The 13,095-nt window shown below is 47.3% G+C and overlaps 1 protein-coding gene across 4 annotated transcripts in view; it reads right to left on the reverse strand.

Annotated features, from left to right (window-relative positions):
- LOC118312704 (voltage-dependent T-type calcium channel subunit alpha-1I-like) overlaps positions 1–13,095 on the reverse strand; it is a 176,677-nt gene that overhangs the window by 96,013 nt on the left and 67,569 nt on the right. For all 4 annotated transcript variants that reach the window (XM_047333995.1, XM_035637532.2, XM_047333994.1 and 1 more), the window contains 2 exons: positions 9,587–9,698; positions 5,263–5,396 (listed from right to left, as the gene is read on the reverse strand). In XM_047333995.1, the coding sequence (XP_047189951.1) occupies positions 5,263–5,396; positions 9,587–9,698 (246 nt within the window). The remainder of the gene's footprint in view (positions 1–5,262; positions 5,397–9,586; positions 9,699–13,095) is intronic.

Genomic DNA, 13,095 nt, shown 5'->3' on the forward strand with positions numbered 1-13,095 from the left:
GGTTCCTTTATTCAACTGACGGACGATTTGAACAGGAGGCTGATTGATGTCTACAAAGCAGGAGAGGCTATAAAGAAAATAAAAGTATTCAAAGAGCTTCCAGATTGAAAACGCCACTGTTTGAATTGGCATAAAAAGAAGCAAGGACGTGATCTGGAAGACCAAAAAGAAACCACGTGTGTGCAAAGGCAAGAGGGGTAAAGCAAAACCCCTGCAAGGTTTTGGCTGAAACAGGAGTGGCGGTGCAGAAACAGGGTTTCCACAGGTCACCAAGAGTCATCAGAAGGAAACCTCAGCGTAAAAGTCAATGTCTGAAGTCTTCAAAGGAGACCGGATAAGTTGGCAACAAGAGGTGTGTACGGATGAGTCTTTGGTCTCGATCAACAAAGGTGTTTGGAGGGAAAAAATTGGATACGTTGAAGGAAGAAAAGACTTTCTGGACGAAAAGGTGCAAAGGATCATTTGTCACTGTGGTGGATTTCTGAGCTGTACTGTGCATTGCCCACCAGGAGCCAATCATGCAACTCCGCATGTATGCCTATAACAACAGAGGAACTACAGCGGGCAATTAGCCGGCTCAGATTGCCCAGTGAATAGTGCTGGAGCAGCTGCAGATGGTTAATGCGCAGAGCAACAATGGAGTAAGTGAGCAGCAGAGTCATTCACACAATACGTTTGATAATGCAGAACATTCAGAGCGTAAAAAATGTGTAAGATGTATGAGCCTTGACATTTCTCGGCTAATAAGCTTTGATGTCCCTTCCTTTCCTCGTCGTAATATTTCATGCATGCTCTCTTCAACACAACGGCGTGTCCTCTCCTCATCCCCTGCTCCCTCTGCTGAGGGGTCGGGGACAGATAGAGGACACGAAGGGAGTGAAAATGAATGGATCCCGAGACAGGAGGTGTATTAAGAGCCGGGGCTGCTCTCGCAGATAGTCCGCGCAAACACTCCCCCCTGACAAGGGACGCTTACAAAAGGGTACACACACACACACACGTTTGTAACTGTACCACGGGGGGGAGGCGGAAGCGGGGTACCTGGGGGACAGGTCCTCAACAGTTCCCATATCTGTCCCCCTCTGCCCCGGGTACCTGTACCTTTAATCCCGAGTTGGGACAACCGTTCAATTTAACTTTTAAAGAGACTGAATTAGTTTTCCAACTTCTGGCCTTGAACACACCACGCACGGTCATTCCAAGCCATCTCAAGCAGAGCTCAGCAGCTCAATCTTTTGATTTTGATGATTTAATCTATTTTAAGGGAAGTTGGTCCTTGGGGCAGCAAGGTCTGGCTATTTGGGAAGTTTGACCGAAAGTCCAGTCCATTCAAGCCAAAAACATTTTGTGGTTAAAATGATTGCCAAAAAATATTCTGCTTGTGCCCTTCTGGTGCTCGTGTAAAAAGCCTCTCCATCTGAAGGTCCAGGACTGCATTACAGCCCCAGTACATCCCTGGTGCTGTACTACAGAAGACGACCTTTGTTTTTGTTGGTTGTTCGGTTTGGTTCATTATCTGCTAAGGAGATGCTGCAATCGAATAAGAGAGGATCTTTCAATAAATTGTTAAACAAAGCTCATCAATCGAACAATCTGTTCCCCTCACTTCTGCCATGATGGCTCTGTCCGCTGCCACACAGCATGCAAAAACTATGCAAACACTAACGCAGAAACACAAGCATCCAAAGCATGAGGCCCATGAGGCTCATGAGGCTCAGATAACAGAAATCTGAGGATGGAAAATTGTGAAGGATTGAGTTTTTCGGAGAGGATATGAGACTGAAGGTCAGCTAGAGAGGTTTTCCACATTTGATGCTAATTATGACCTGATTCTGTTCTTCGCCATTTATGATTTCCAGATAACACCGACTGGGGAAACTCGTTCTCTCACACTGTTCCCACAGAGGTTCAACTAAACCTCCAATCTCCTCATACAACCAAGAAGAAAAACGTTCCAATGTTGAATAATGGAAGGTGTCAACACTTAAAGACTAAAGGCAGAAAGAGACAGAATCCCGTCACTGTAGTAAATCCTCTATAGCTTCATACTTTGCCTCTCTCAATCCTTCCCCGTCCACTCGGCTGCAGGCGAGTACAGTGGCACGGCGCTGCAACAAATTAGGATCAGTGTCACTCACTGGAAGTGATGCTATTACTGCAACCAGGCGCTAAGAGCAGCTGTAAATATAATCACCACATTAAAAACTAAAAGAATCTCAATATGGATAGACAGATATCCCTTGGCCCCGGTTTTATTGTGCATAGCGGAGCTGCCGTCCCTGCCTCATCAGTAGGAGTCCGAAAGTGAATGTGGAAACATGTTGACTCTGCTTGGTTCGTCGCTCTGGCTTCTGGTTTGTAAAGGGTATGTTAGCTACGTGCCGCTAGAGGGGAATGCTAATGTTCGCGAGTGGAATGATCGATCGATCATCAGCCTGTTCTTCAAGGATTCCCTTGAAAGACCTTTAACGCGTTAACAATTCTGACAGGTTTGACTGGAGAGTACAATTTGTTGGAACTGATTCGTCTTTTGCACCTGAACAGCTAATTCTGTAGTTTTCATGTGAGACAGGGTTGTTAAAACAAGGCCCCCGGGCTGAACCCTGGACCCTGGACGCCGGCGTTGACCTACAAGAGGCTGTGACTCAGGGGGTGGAGGGGGTCGCTCACTAATTGGACGACCGGAGCCTCGATCTCTGGCCCCCTCCTGGTCCACGAGTCCAAGTGTCTTTTGGGCTCAGACAGCGGCTGTGTGAATGTATGAGTGATAAAAAAAGAAAGGGGAGGCTATATATAGATGTGCTGTATGAATGAGACTCGCAGTGTGAAGTGCTCGGAGTGGTCATTAAGACTGGAATCCATTTACCAAGGTAATGAAGAGAGAGAAACAAGCGAGAGGCGACACCAGGAAACAGCGTGTGAATGTAGATCTACCACAATAAACCAGTTCCCATGTGTGTTTGATTCAAAGATTATTGCAACATAGCCGTTGTTGCATTGAAAACCTGTTTACTTACCGGTCGAGGAGAAACAGCATTCAGCAGAGTTCAGCATTAAACGCCTTGTTACTCACACCAAGAGAATCTTCGCACGCCAATAACGCGAAGATGCGAAAAAATTGCCGCAGTGTCAATTAGCGCCGAGATCCTCCCGACGTCTGCACCCGACAGAGAACTAGCGGGTGTTCGCAGGTTGTGTTTGCTTACTCGAAAAAATTTTGCTTCGCGTATATCTTCAGACGTTCATCGACACGTTCATGTTCACAAATATAGCCCCGAAAATGTCCGGATTTCAGTACATGTCCGAAAGCAGCTAATAAGATGACACCTGTTAAAAAAAAAAAAGTCACCTTCAAATTCCTACACAAAAGAGCATCATTTTCCCTGATTGGTGGGAAAAGCAGCAGCTATCTACAGTAGCTGCCTGGACGACACACCAACCAAATGGAATGCAAATGTCATAATGCCCAAAATTTCTGAGGCTTTATTCAGTTTGAAGAGTTCTGTTGATAGGTTCGATCGGTACATTTTTTTGGTTTCAATACTGGACACCTGCCACACACACACACACACACACACACACACACACACACACACACATTGTTCCATACTGTACAATCTAACTGTATGCAGGCATCTGCCTCAGCTCTAGAGGAAAGCTTAGCAGAGGCCTGGTGTGGAACTCACGCTGCTCCTAATCCCTCTCCTGCAGCTCGCCTACTGTTTGTTTTTGCAGCACACTTGTTCCCAGGGGTGCAACGTTTTATCATGCACCCCCCCGCCACCCCCCAGCACCTCCCCGCCGCCACGCACACGCCGCATGTGGTGGATGGAAGCCCGGGGGAATGATTGCTGGTGGCGGTGGCGGCGGCGGCGGCATCTCTCTCTGCGACCCCTGAAGCACTGAGCATTGAGAGTTGGCGAATCAGAGACGACGGCGCTCCGTGGCTGCCGCTCAAAGGACGACGACTGAAGGAGAAGCCGAGGAAAGACACACGAGCGGAAAACTGTAGGATCAGGAGTCGAGAAATAGAACCAAACAAAACATTATACGAGAAGTAGGTACAGTATCTTCTGTAGCCTCGGGGCTGGAACAAGAGCGCTGGTGGCGGTTGGAATTTACGGAAGATCTCCAGAGCGAATGAAAAATGTTCCCATTCCCTGGAGGAGAAAAAAAAATAAGGGGAGGGGGGGATGAAGAGTCTGAAGAGGACGGAGGCGAGGGAAATGTGGAAGGTAGTAGAAATGTGAGTTGATTTAAAAATGGTGAATATAAAGGAGGCAAAAGGGGGAAAAAAAGTCATCTCACACAGAATATATGAATCCCAAGTACAAACATTTTTTCTTTTGATGCAATATTAAAACAATTATTTGGATCTTAATTAAAAATGAAGACGCTGCTTTCATGCTGATCCTCGAAATGTTTGCAGAGGGCTCAGTGGGGAGAGGAAACGTTGGAGCAGAAGAGGAGAAGCACAGTGGGGTTTCTTTTTTTTTAGCAGGGCTCACTAACCGCTCACTTTGGTGCAGAAGGTCGGGGGTTCGATTCCAGGTCATCCCGGTGTGTGGGCCCTTAGTGCTATACCTGCTTCTTCTTCTTCTTCTTCTCCTTCGGATTTAATCGTTCACGTTCGATTGGCCCGTCACGTTAAATAGCGCTGCCGCAATGAATTGTGGTAGAATATTTCTTTATTTCAGCGGCTGCAGGTTTCGGCCCGTATTGATTCATGTCAGCAGCTCCGACACGAACCCTGCGCTCGCTTCATGGCGGGGGCTGAATTGGCTCGTCGATTAGCTCCGCCGGACGACATCATCGCGTTATCGTCGGCGTCCCAGGTGAAAGCCGCCGACGGTCAACGCGGGGAGATTTAACCTCAACATATTAAACACCGACATGAGGGGAAGCACAACGGCCGGGGAGACAGAGAAGGTCGAGCTGCGAAAGAAATAAAATGGGATTCGGAGTCTGACCTTTAAATAGTCCCGTGATTAATTGCAGTTAAACATCTTGAACTTTAAAGATAATCCGCATGTGCCTAACCCTCACATACATAATTGAACCGCAACAATATCAAGAAAAACCCAAACTTGACGATGAATTAGCTTCTCGTCTCATTTAGTCGGCCCTTTAATTTTTCCTCTGTGATGTTTTCATTTCATGATATCAGTCAATCGGGTTTGAAAGACGTGTTTGGAACATAAAAAAAACTCTTTCCACTGACAAGCAGAAGGGAGCGTGCGGGGGAACGGGAGGTCACCTCACCCTGCCATGACGATGAAGAAATCCAGTCGGTTCCACGTGTCCCCGAGGTAACTGCGGCGGCCGAAGATTCCCAGGGCGACCATCTTTATAACCATCTCCAGAGCGAAGAAGATGTAGATGAACGCATCAAAGGCCTGACAGAAGAGAGGCAGAGGAGAGAGAGACATCGTGTCACAAATCAAACGGGAGGAGAGAGGACGCATGTTCCTCGCTGCTGCGAGCAGCAACATCCATCCATCTGTGTGAGGGCTGCAGTCAGGGAGTGGACGGAAGCACGAGGGGGCGACTGGAAAAGACATACATCCGACAGAACAAGTGCCGAAAGGTTCAGTTGCCAGTTGACTGTGAGGCTGGAACAGTAATTCCCAAACACTGAGCTCCTAAATACTATTTAACATTAGGATAAGATCTTGTGATGAGGGCTCAAAGGACGACGTGTCTTTGGACTACATAAAGGGTCTCAAGAAAAAGAAAAGCCTGAACTAAAATGTGTTATTTAAAGGGGTAGTAAGCCATTTTAATCCAATAGACTTTTTTTTATAAAATTCAGCGAATATTTCCTCACGGTCCCCTAGCTGTCGGTTTGGGGCCCTGGCGGTGGCCCTGGCTCTGAAAATGTCAAAACAAGAAAAAAAATGTGTGTGTGCAGTTTGGGAACGTCACTCCCCGACAGAGACGTGCTAGCGACAGACGCTACGACTGTTGCTAGCTGTTTGCTAGCCTTGCTGGGATTGCTGGCCTCGTGGTTGGCGCGTCGGTCTACCGTACACACAATCTTTCTCCAAAATCTCTTACTGGCCCTTTAAGGCTTTGAACATTATCTAATATAATGTAGCAAATTCTGTCGTTTCATACCAGTGGATCGTGGAGGTTCTTGAACACCGTGACATGAATGGGCTAACGACTGAGAGGTTGTACCGACGCGCTGACGGAGTCCACGGGCCGTCGCCCCGCCGCCTGTCGACAACGTGCAGTGGCGAGGAGCAGGTGTTATGTTTGCTCGACTTCCTATTTGTGGCCATTTAACGGGCATTTTTTCGGGGCTAATGCCGAGATGTGCCCCGCCGCCTGTATCATCTTGGCCGGTTGCTACAGCAATGTCACAGTGACGGAATCCAAACGTGTGGATTTTTTGCCGCACCTCCAGGCTTCGTGGGCTCAACACCCGTGACGTCTGGGGACGCGGAGCGCTGCGCGGACCCCACTACTTATCGAGGCTGCGAGGCCTCAGGTGCACTTCCTGCAGACTTACACTCGAGAGATTCTGCTTCAATCAGACCTCCTTAGATTTTATGGATAATTAGGAAAAGGCAAATTTTGTTTTTGGTATGAAACCCAAATATGTATTCAAAAATAAATCTGTACAAGAGCGGACAAATTAGATTCAGAACTAATGAGAGAACGACAGAAAATATGCGGTCGAGATCTTGACTTTCGTCAAATATTGGCTACTGAAGTCGGATGTCCACTCTCATTTGCATTTTATCTCCTCCACCATTTTATGTCAGTAACATAGCTGAAACAATCCCCCCCAGTTTCTCCCAGCTTAGTTCCTTCACTGGATCCTCTCAAAGTCTTCCCCCTTCTCCTTCCACACTTCCGAGCTCATCTCCTACTTCTGCCTCTCGTCCTACAACAATTGTATCATCTTTCTTTTTTGAGATTTCATATCTCCATCTCTACCTCCCTCTTTCTATTAAACCTCTCTCCTCCTTCAGTCCCCCCCAGCCCCCTCTCCCAGTCGAGCCGTTTGCCCTAAACAGTGGGGTAATGGAAAATAATTTGTTTGAGCAGTAATCAGAGATAAGCCCCCCGCCCTCCCCCTACCTCACTCACAGCTTTAATCAAGCATCTAATTAAAAGGAGGGGAGAGAATTAAATCCAAATAAATCAAAGATCTGCGCCCGCTAATGCGTGTTATTGCTGTTGTGAGCAAAAAGCCGAGATTAGCCGGCGTTTCCTTTCTGTGTATACGGGGGGATTAGAGATGAACTGACTCGCTTTGGCAAATGCCTGTTATTTGATTTGCAGAGGGGGGGGGGCTCCGAACCGCTGATGTGGATCTTTGTTTGAAAAGAATCTCTGCGGTCCTGCAGGTGAGGAGACTGATGTGGAGGAACGGTCACAGTTTACGACCTTGACCTTTGTACCGAAAAGGAAGGTCGACGTGCTAACTCGGGTAAAGTTCACAGACCCGAGGGAGATGAAGACTTCACCAAGTGTCAGAAAAACTTTCCTGGTCTGACATTTCCCCTCACACCTCTCACTCTGTTTTGCTTTTTCTGCCTGTCTTCTTTTTCACCAACATCTCTACATTTCTGTACCTGTTACTCATCTCACTCTGTTTTTTTACACCTCTGTTGTTCGGCGCTACAGTTCTACCTGTCTCCATTTTATTTTCATTCTTAGCTTTTCCTTCTTGTCATACTACCTTTTTTTTCTCTTTTCTTTTTTGTTAAGTACAGCTTTACAAATACCACATTATTTTCTGGCAGACAGTGACAGTATATACTATGTATTATACACATACATATAATTGCATACGTGTATGTATATTTACACATACATACACATATATATATAAATTAACACACATACATACATATACACATATATATACTATACATATATATATATATATATATATATATATATATACATAAGCAAATGATCGGGAAAGCACTAGTGTTTTACTAAGGCACTCACAAACCCATGGTGTGTTTCTTGTCCAAGGACACTTCCACATGTGGACTGTGGGGAGCTGGGGATCGAACCACTGACTTTTGCAATTAGTGGACGACCCGATCAACCTCAGCATTACAGGCTGCCACTACTGGTGTTACGTAACTCCACAAATCTTACTATGCAAATAATCATTATTACATCGTCAAAGCGATTACATTTTCTGTGTTGAAAATCATCGTAGGCTCCAAAACCTTTGACATCTTTGAAAGTATTTCTGTCTCTCAGCTTTGGTGGGTTTGTGTCCGAGACAGCGTTTCTCTCTGAGAGCTCGTTATTGATCCCTCTTACATTTACTATTGAAGGAGATGAAGAAACTGTGGTCTTCAACGCCACAGTTTTAGTTCCCACTGATGCCAACACAACAAACTAGACGACTAAAGTCAAGATCCCTTACAACGTTCGCATCTTGAAGGGAACTGGCCCGAGTTCCAAGGGGTCTTTGAGTCCATATCTTCTGAGCTTACACCGTGGATTGTGCCGCCGGGGCACCATGGAAGTCGTGGTATCGAACGACGGACTCTCTGAGAGCAGCGTATCGACTGTTGGCGCTGTAGCCCACGAAATCCATGCTGATATTGAATAGGGTCTATAGATACTCGGAGGAGAAATTCTATTAGGTCCAACTCACCAGCCGCCTCCCCCAGGGAGCCAAATCAATCCGCCATGTGTGTGTTGGCTGTTACACGATGAGTGTGTGTGTGTGTGTGTGTGTGTGTGTGTGTGTGTGTGTGCGCGCGCGTTCGTGTGAAAAACGTGAAAAACAGGACCGCCGGGGCCATTCAGCAAGCGCCTCGCGCCGACAGGACTGAGGGCGTACGCACGCGGGCGCGGATGCTACACCCACTCGGGGCCAACCTTTGACAGGAGCGAGGAGGGATCCTTCAGCTCTCGGTGGCGCCCGTACGTGAGAAAGTCATGCTCGCTGCACCATAAAGACCACATGCTAGCAGCGAGTCACAGCGAAGAGCTGCAGGGCCCCTGCATGGGGGGGGGGGCGAGGCGAGACGAGAGAGAGGGAGGGTGTGTGTGTGTGTGTGTGTGGTTTATTTATGCGTCAACACGAGTGCGAAGGAATACGTGGATACGTGCGCACACTTCTTGGAAGAGCTCTCACGGTTCTTCCGAGGAATGCGAGCGCGTGTATCTGTGTCCATGCAACTGCATGTTCAAGCGTGCGGCAGCTTTTTCCATCAAGCGTGCGCGGCTGAGAATACGTGTGGTCCGTGCGTGAACGCATGTTTGTTAGCATGCAAGTGCCTTTTTTGTGTAAAATAAATATAAAAAATAAATATATAAATATAAAACATAAATAAATATACGTGATCCTGTGCGACTTTATTTTTTGGGATGCGCTTTTTGACGCAGACGCGAAAAGAGCCTCAAAGACGAGGAGGAGAAAAGTCTCGAGGCTCTGACGAGTCGCATCGACGACAAAACAGAGAAACTGAATAGAAGCTGAGGTCCGACGTTTGATTTTCAGATTCAGAGTCAAGAGGAAAAAAAGGTTGGTTTAAAAAATCTGAGGAGCAACGATGGCAAATGATCATTATCTTGTGTGTGTGTGTGTGTGTGTGTTCACCTGTAGAATTTGGCAGCGGTCCGAGGAGCAGTCGATGTTCTCACAGGGCTGGTACATCCCCAGGGTCACGCAGTTCAGCAGGATCACCATCATGCTGACGCGCTCGAACCAGGTGGAAACATCGTGGGTTAAGGAGAACAGCCGCTGTAGTCAGTGACGGACACAATCTCAAAACATCTTAAAGAATAAAAGAAGAAGATGTTTTTTTTGTGTGTCGGGTGAACTTCTGTTGGCTGCACGAATCTGAACATTTTGGTTCTGCTCAAATGCCACGAATCATCAAGTGGCATGGAGGGAGGGCGGTAATAGAGGGAATTGTGCATGTTATTATTTCCTGGAATCAGACTTGATTAGGGTCTGGCCTTCAAAGTAAAAGCACAGGACACACAGTCGCACATACGCAAAAGTAACCTCCGCCTCCCGTTCCCTCCCAATCCTTGTGAGCGGGGGGGGGGGGGGGGGGGGGGGGGACATTCGCTTCCGGTTGGCGACGCCAATCCGCAGTGTGGCCTCGTGTCCCTCCCGCAGTTCTGTTCTCAACCAAATACATTTACGCCGAGGTGCTTCGAAAAAAGGGTTTACGACGGACCGTTAGAGTAAAGCGCCGCCGTAGACCAGCAGCGATTCTAATAAAACGAAAAAGACGTAGCCTGTCGGGACCTCGGCCGCGGAGCGTCGCCAGTTTCCCGAGCGCAGCTTCGACTTTAAAGGCCCAGCCGTGATTTTTTTCTTGTTGCTAATGGCGGACCGATATGTTGGGGTCAAAGGTCACGCCTCGAGAGCAGCTGTGACGCAGGACGGGTTGTTTGCGGCAGCGATGAAAACTGTGATGCGTATTTAAGTTGTATATTCGACTGCGTCGCTCCCCCTCGACACACATACACCGACACACACACACACATCCCGAAGAAATCCAAATGAGCTCTACTGGACGCCAAGGTACGGTCCATTTAACAGAGTGTGATTCTTCTACCGTCAACCGCTATTTAGAAAAAAATGAGCAGAGAAACAAAAAGTTGTTCTTAATCCTCAACATGTTTATCTCTCGGGTCCCTCACCCCAGAAACCTTCCCTTACATAGGGACGGACTCTACGGTAGATATATCACAGCAGGGATAAAGATAGGCTGCGAGTGGGCAAAACACATGCACACAGATAAAAACACACGGACGACACAGGGCCTCGCACGCATGCAACCAAACACCCACTCATCAACACTCACACACAACCACACGGGCAGAAAAGTACACGTACAGCACGCAGCAGATACGCACGTGCAAGCCGAAGCAACATATTCTAAAACATAAACGCTCACACTCGGCCGCCTGGCGGCCCGCCCCCACACACACACACACACACACACACACACACACACACACACACACACACACACACACACACACACACACACACACACACACACACACACACACACACACACACACACACACACACACACACACACACACACACACACACACACACACACACACACACACACAGGCGCGTCTTCAGTCGTGCCCATTAATTCTCTCATTAAATCAAGTGTTGAATTTCGGGTGTGATTGTGTGTGTGTGTGTGTGTGTGTCGGCTGACGGGGATTCATTTAAAGAGAAATACTCTATACACCATGTTTTAATATCCACATCCCAACAGGCTTATCGCCGTACAAAGTAGAAAACGCGAGACGACGGCAAAGAGGTCGAGATTCGTCGTGCGATACTCGTTCTGTACGACGACCTCGCCAGGTGCCGCCAGACTCGACGTGGCAGACGGAGATTAATACGCCGCAAGATCAGTTTTTAAAGTTGGGTGGAACCTTTTAAATATGGCTTTTCAAAAAGCGCAGGTTCTGGCAACAAGACACGCAGGGTGGGGCAGATGAAAACACAAACACAAACTGTCACATACACTACACACCTGTTCGTTAGAATTGGGGGCGTGGTCCGACTGAGAGCCCGTCCACTGCACGCCACCTACACCTGCAAGCGTGCACTGATTGGACAGCACCCGCTGTCAATCAAGCTGTATCCATGCTACGGTGCATAATTAAAGCCCCAGTGTGTAATTTTTTGTAATTTTGTGGCGACATCTGGTGGTAAGATTGCAACTGAGCAACCGACAGGGGACACTTTATGATGGCGCACCGCTGATTCTATTTCCTGTTTTTCCGGCAGCGTCTGTCTATTCACCGCAAATCCGACACGGCCGGGAGAACAACGGTTCTCTGTTGCAGTTGATAATAAAAAATATGAACACATAGTTATGGACAATATATTCAATTTCAGTAGCTTTAAATGTTTACATACCCAATACAGTGTATCGGTAATAGAAATAAATTCATAAGTAGTTAAAATAAATGTCACGTACGTTTTTAAATGATAAAAAAAATACGCAAATGTCACCATCTTTCCTCTGGCGGGTGTACTGTACGCTGCAGGCCATCACACACACACACACTTTCGCCACTTCAGCGTTTCTCTCCCGCTCGCCCTCCCTAATGAGGACGGAGATACCATCATCTGCAGGTGTGACTGGGACCCTCCCTCCGGGCGCTGCCTCTGAATGAGACCCTTCCCACCCGGCAGACATTCACGCTTTCATGTCGATATCATGGCTCTGGAAAAAACCTGCAGGTCAGCGCTTCTCTCGTAATGACGACCGCCTTCGGGGGCCGATGCTATGTGGGGATTATCTCGGGGGGGTTATTTCCACTGTCAAATGAGTTCTTTTTAAAAAAAACTGCCGGAGTGATTTGCCAGTTTACCTTCCCCCGCACGCCGACTGTCCACGAGCTGCCTTCAACGACTGGCTCTCCCCATTAAAAAAAAAGAAGAAAAAGAATGAGTCAATTAGAGAAGTTGCCTCAGAGAATCTTTTTCTTTTCTCAACGTGCACACAAACTGTAACCGGGTGGAAAGCGAGGGGGAGAAAGTTCAGAGCACGGAGCTCCGTCGCCGACAAGGTGTTGGAATAAGATTAACTCTGAGGATCTTCCTTCTTTCTCTCTGCCCGCGGAGTCATTAGAAAGTAAGTGGGCCGCTGTCGCTCACACCTGGAAGAGGCACGGAGCACTTACAGGTTTTATTAAAATAGTCGGAGGCGGAGTTGAGCGTTTCTTTTCAAGACGTACAGTAGTTAGTTGTTTTTGCTCGATGATGGACTTTTTGGCTTTGGTAGAGAGAAATGTTTCTAAAAGAGCATTTCAGGCATGTTGGGAAATTAAAGTGTCTTTCTTATTTGATATGCCCCCTGAATAATAAAAGCATTTTGACTACATCCTTGGTTTCGGTGTGTGTGTGTGTGTGTGTGTGTGTGTGTGTATGTATGGCAGAAGAATCCCTTTGTCTACAGTTGACCAATTCATGCAACTTGGATTCATCTGGATTCACCGTAACCATGAGCAACTTCCCTCTTCTGCCATTGGACAGACAAGTTGATGTTGACGACATCATTGAATATTTCAGGGCCGCAGCTCATTATCATTGTCCTTTTTGATTCATCCATT

Source organism: Scophthalmus maximus, chromosome 8 (assembly GCF_022379125.1).
Source record: "Scophthalmus maximus strain ysfricsl-2021 chromosome 8, ASM2237912v1, whole genome shotgun sequence".
Classification (NCBI taxonomy): domain Eukaryota; kingdom Metazoa; phylum Chordata; class Actinopteri; order Pleuronectiformes; family Scophthalmidae; genus Scophthalmus; species Scophthalmus maximus.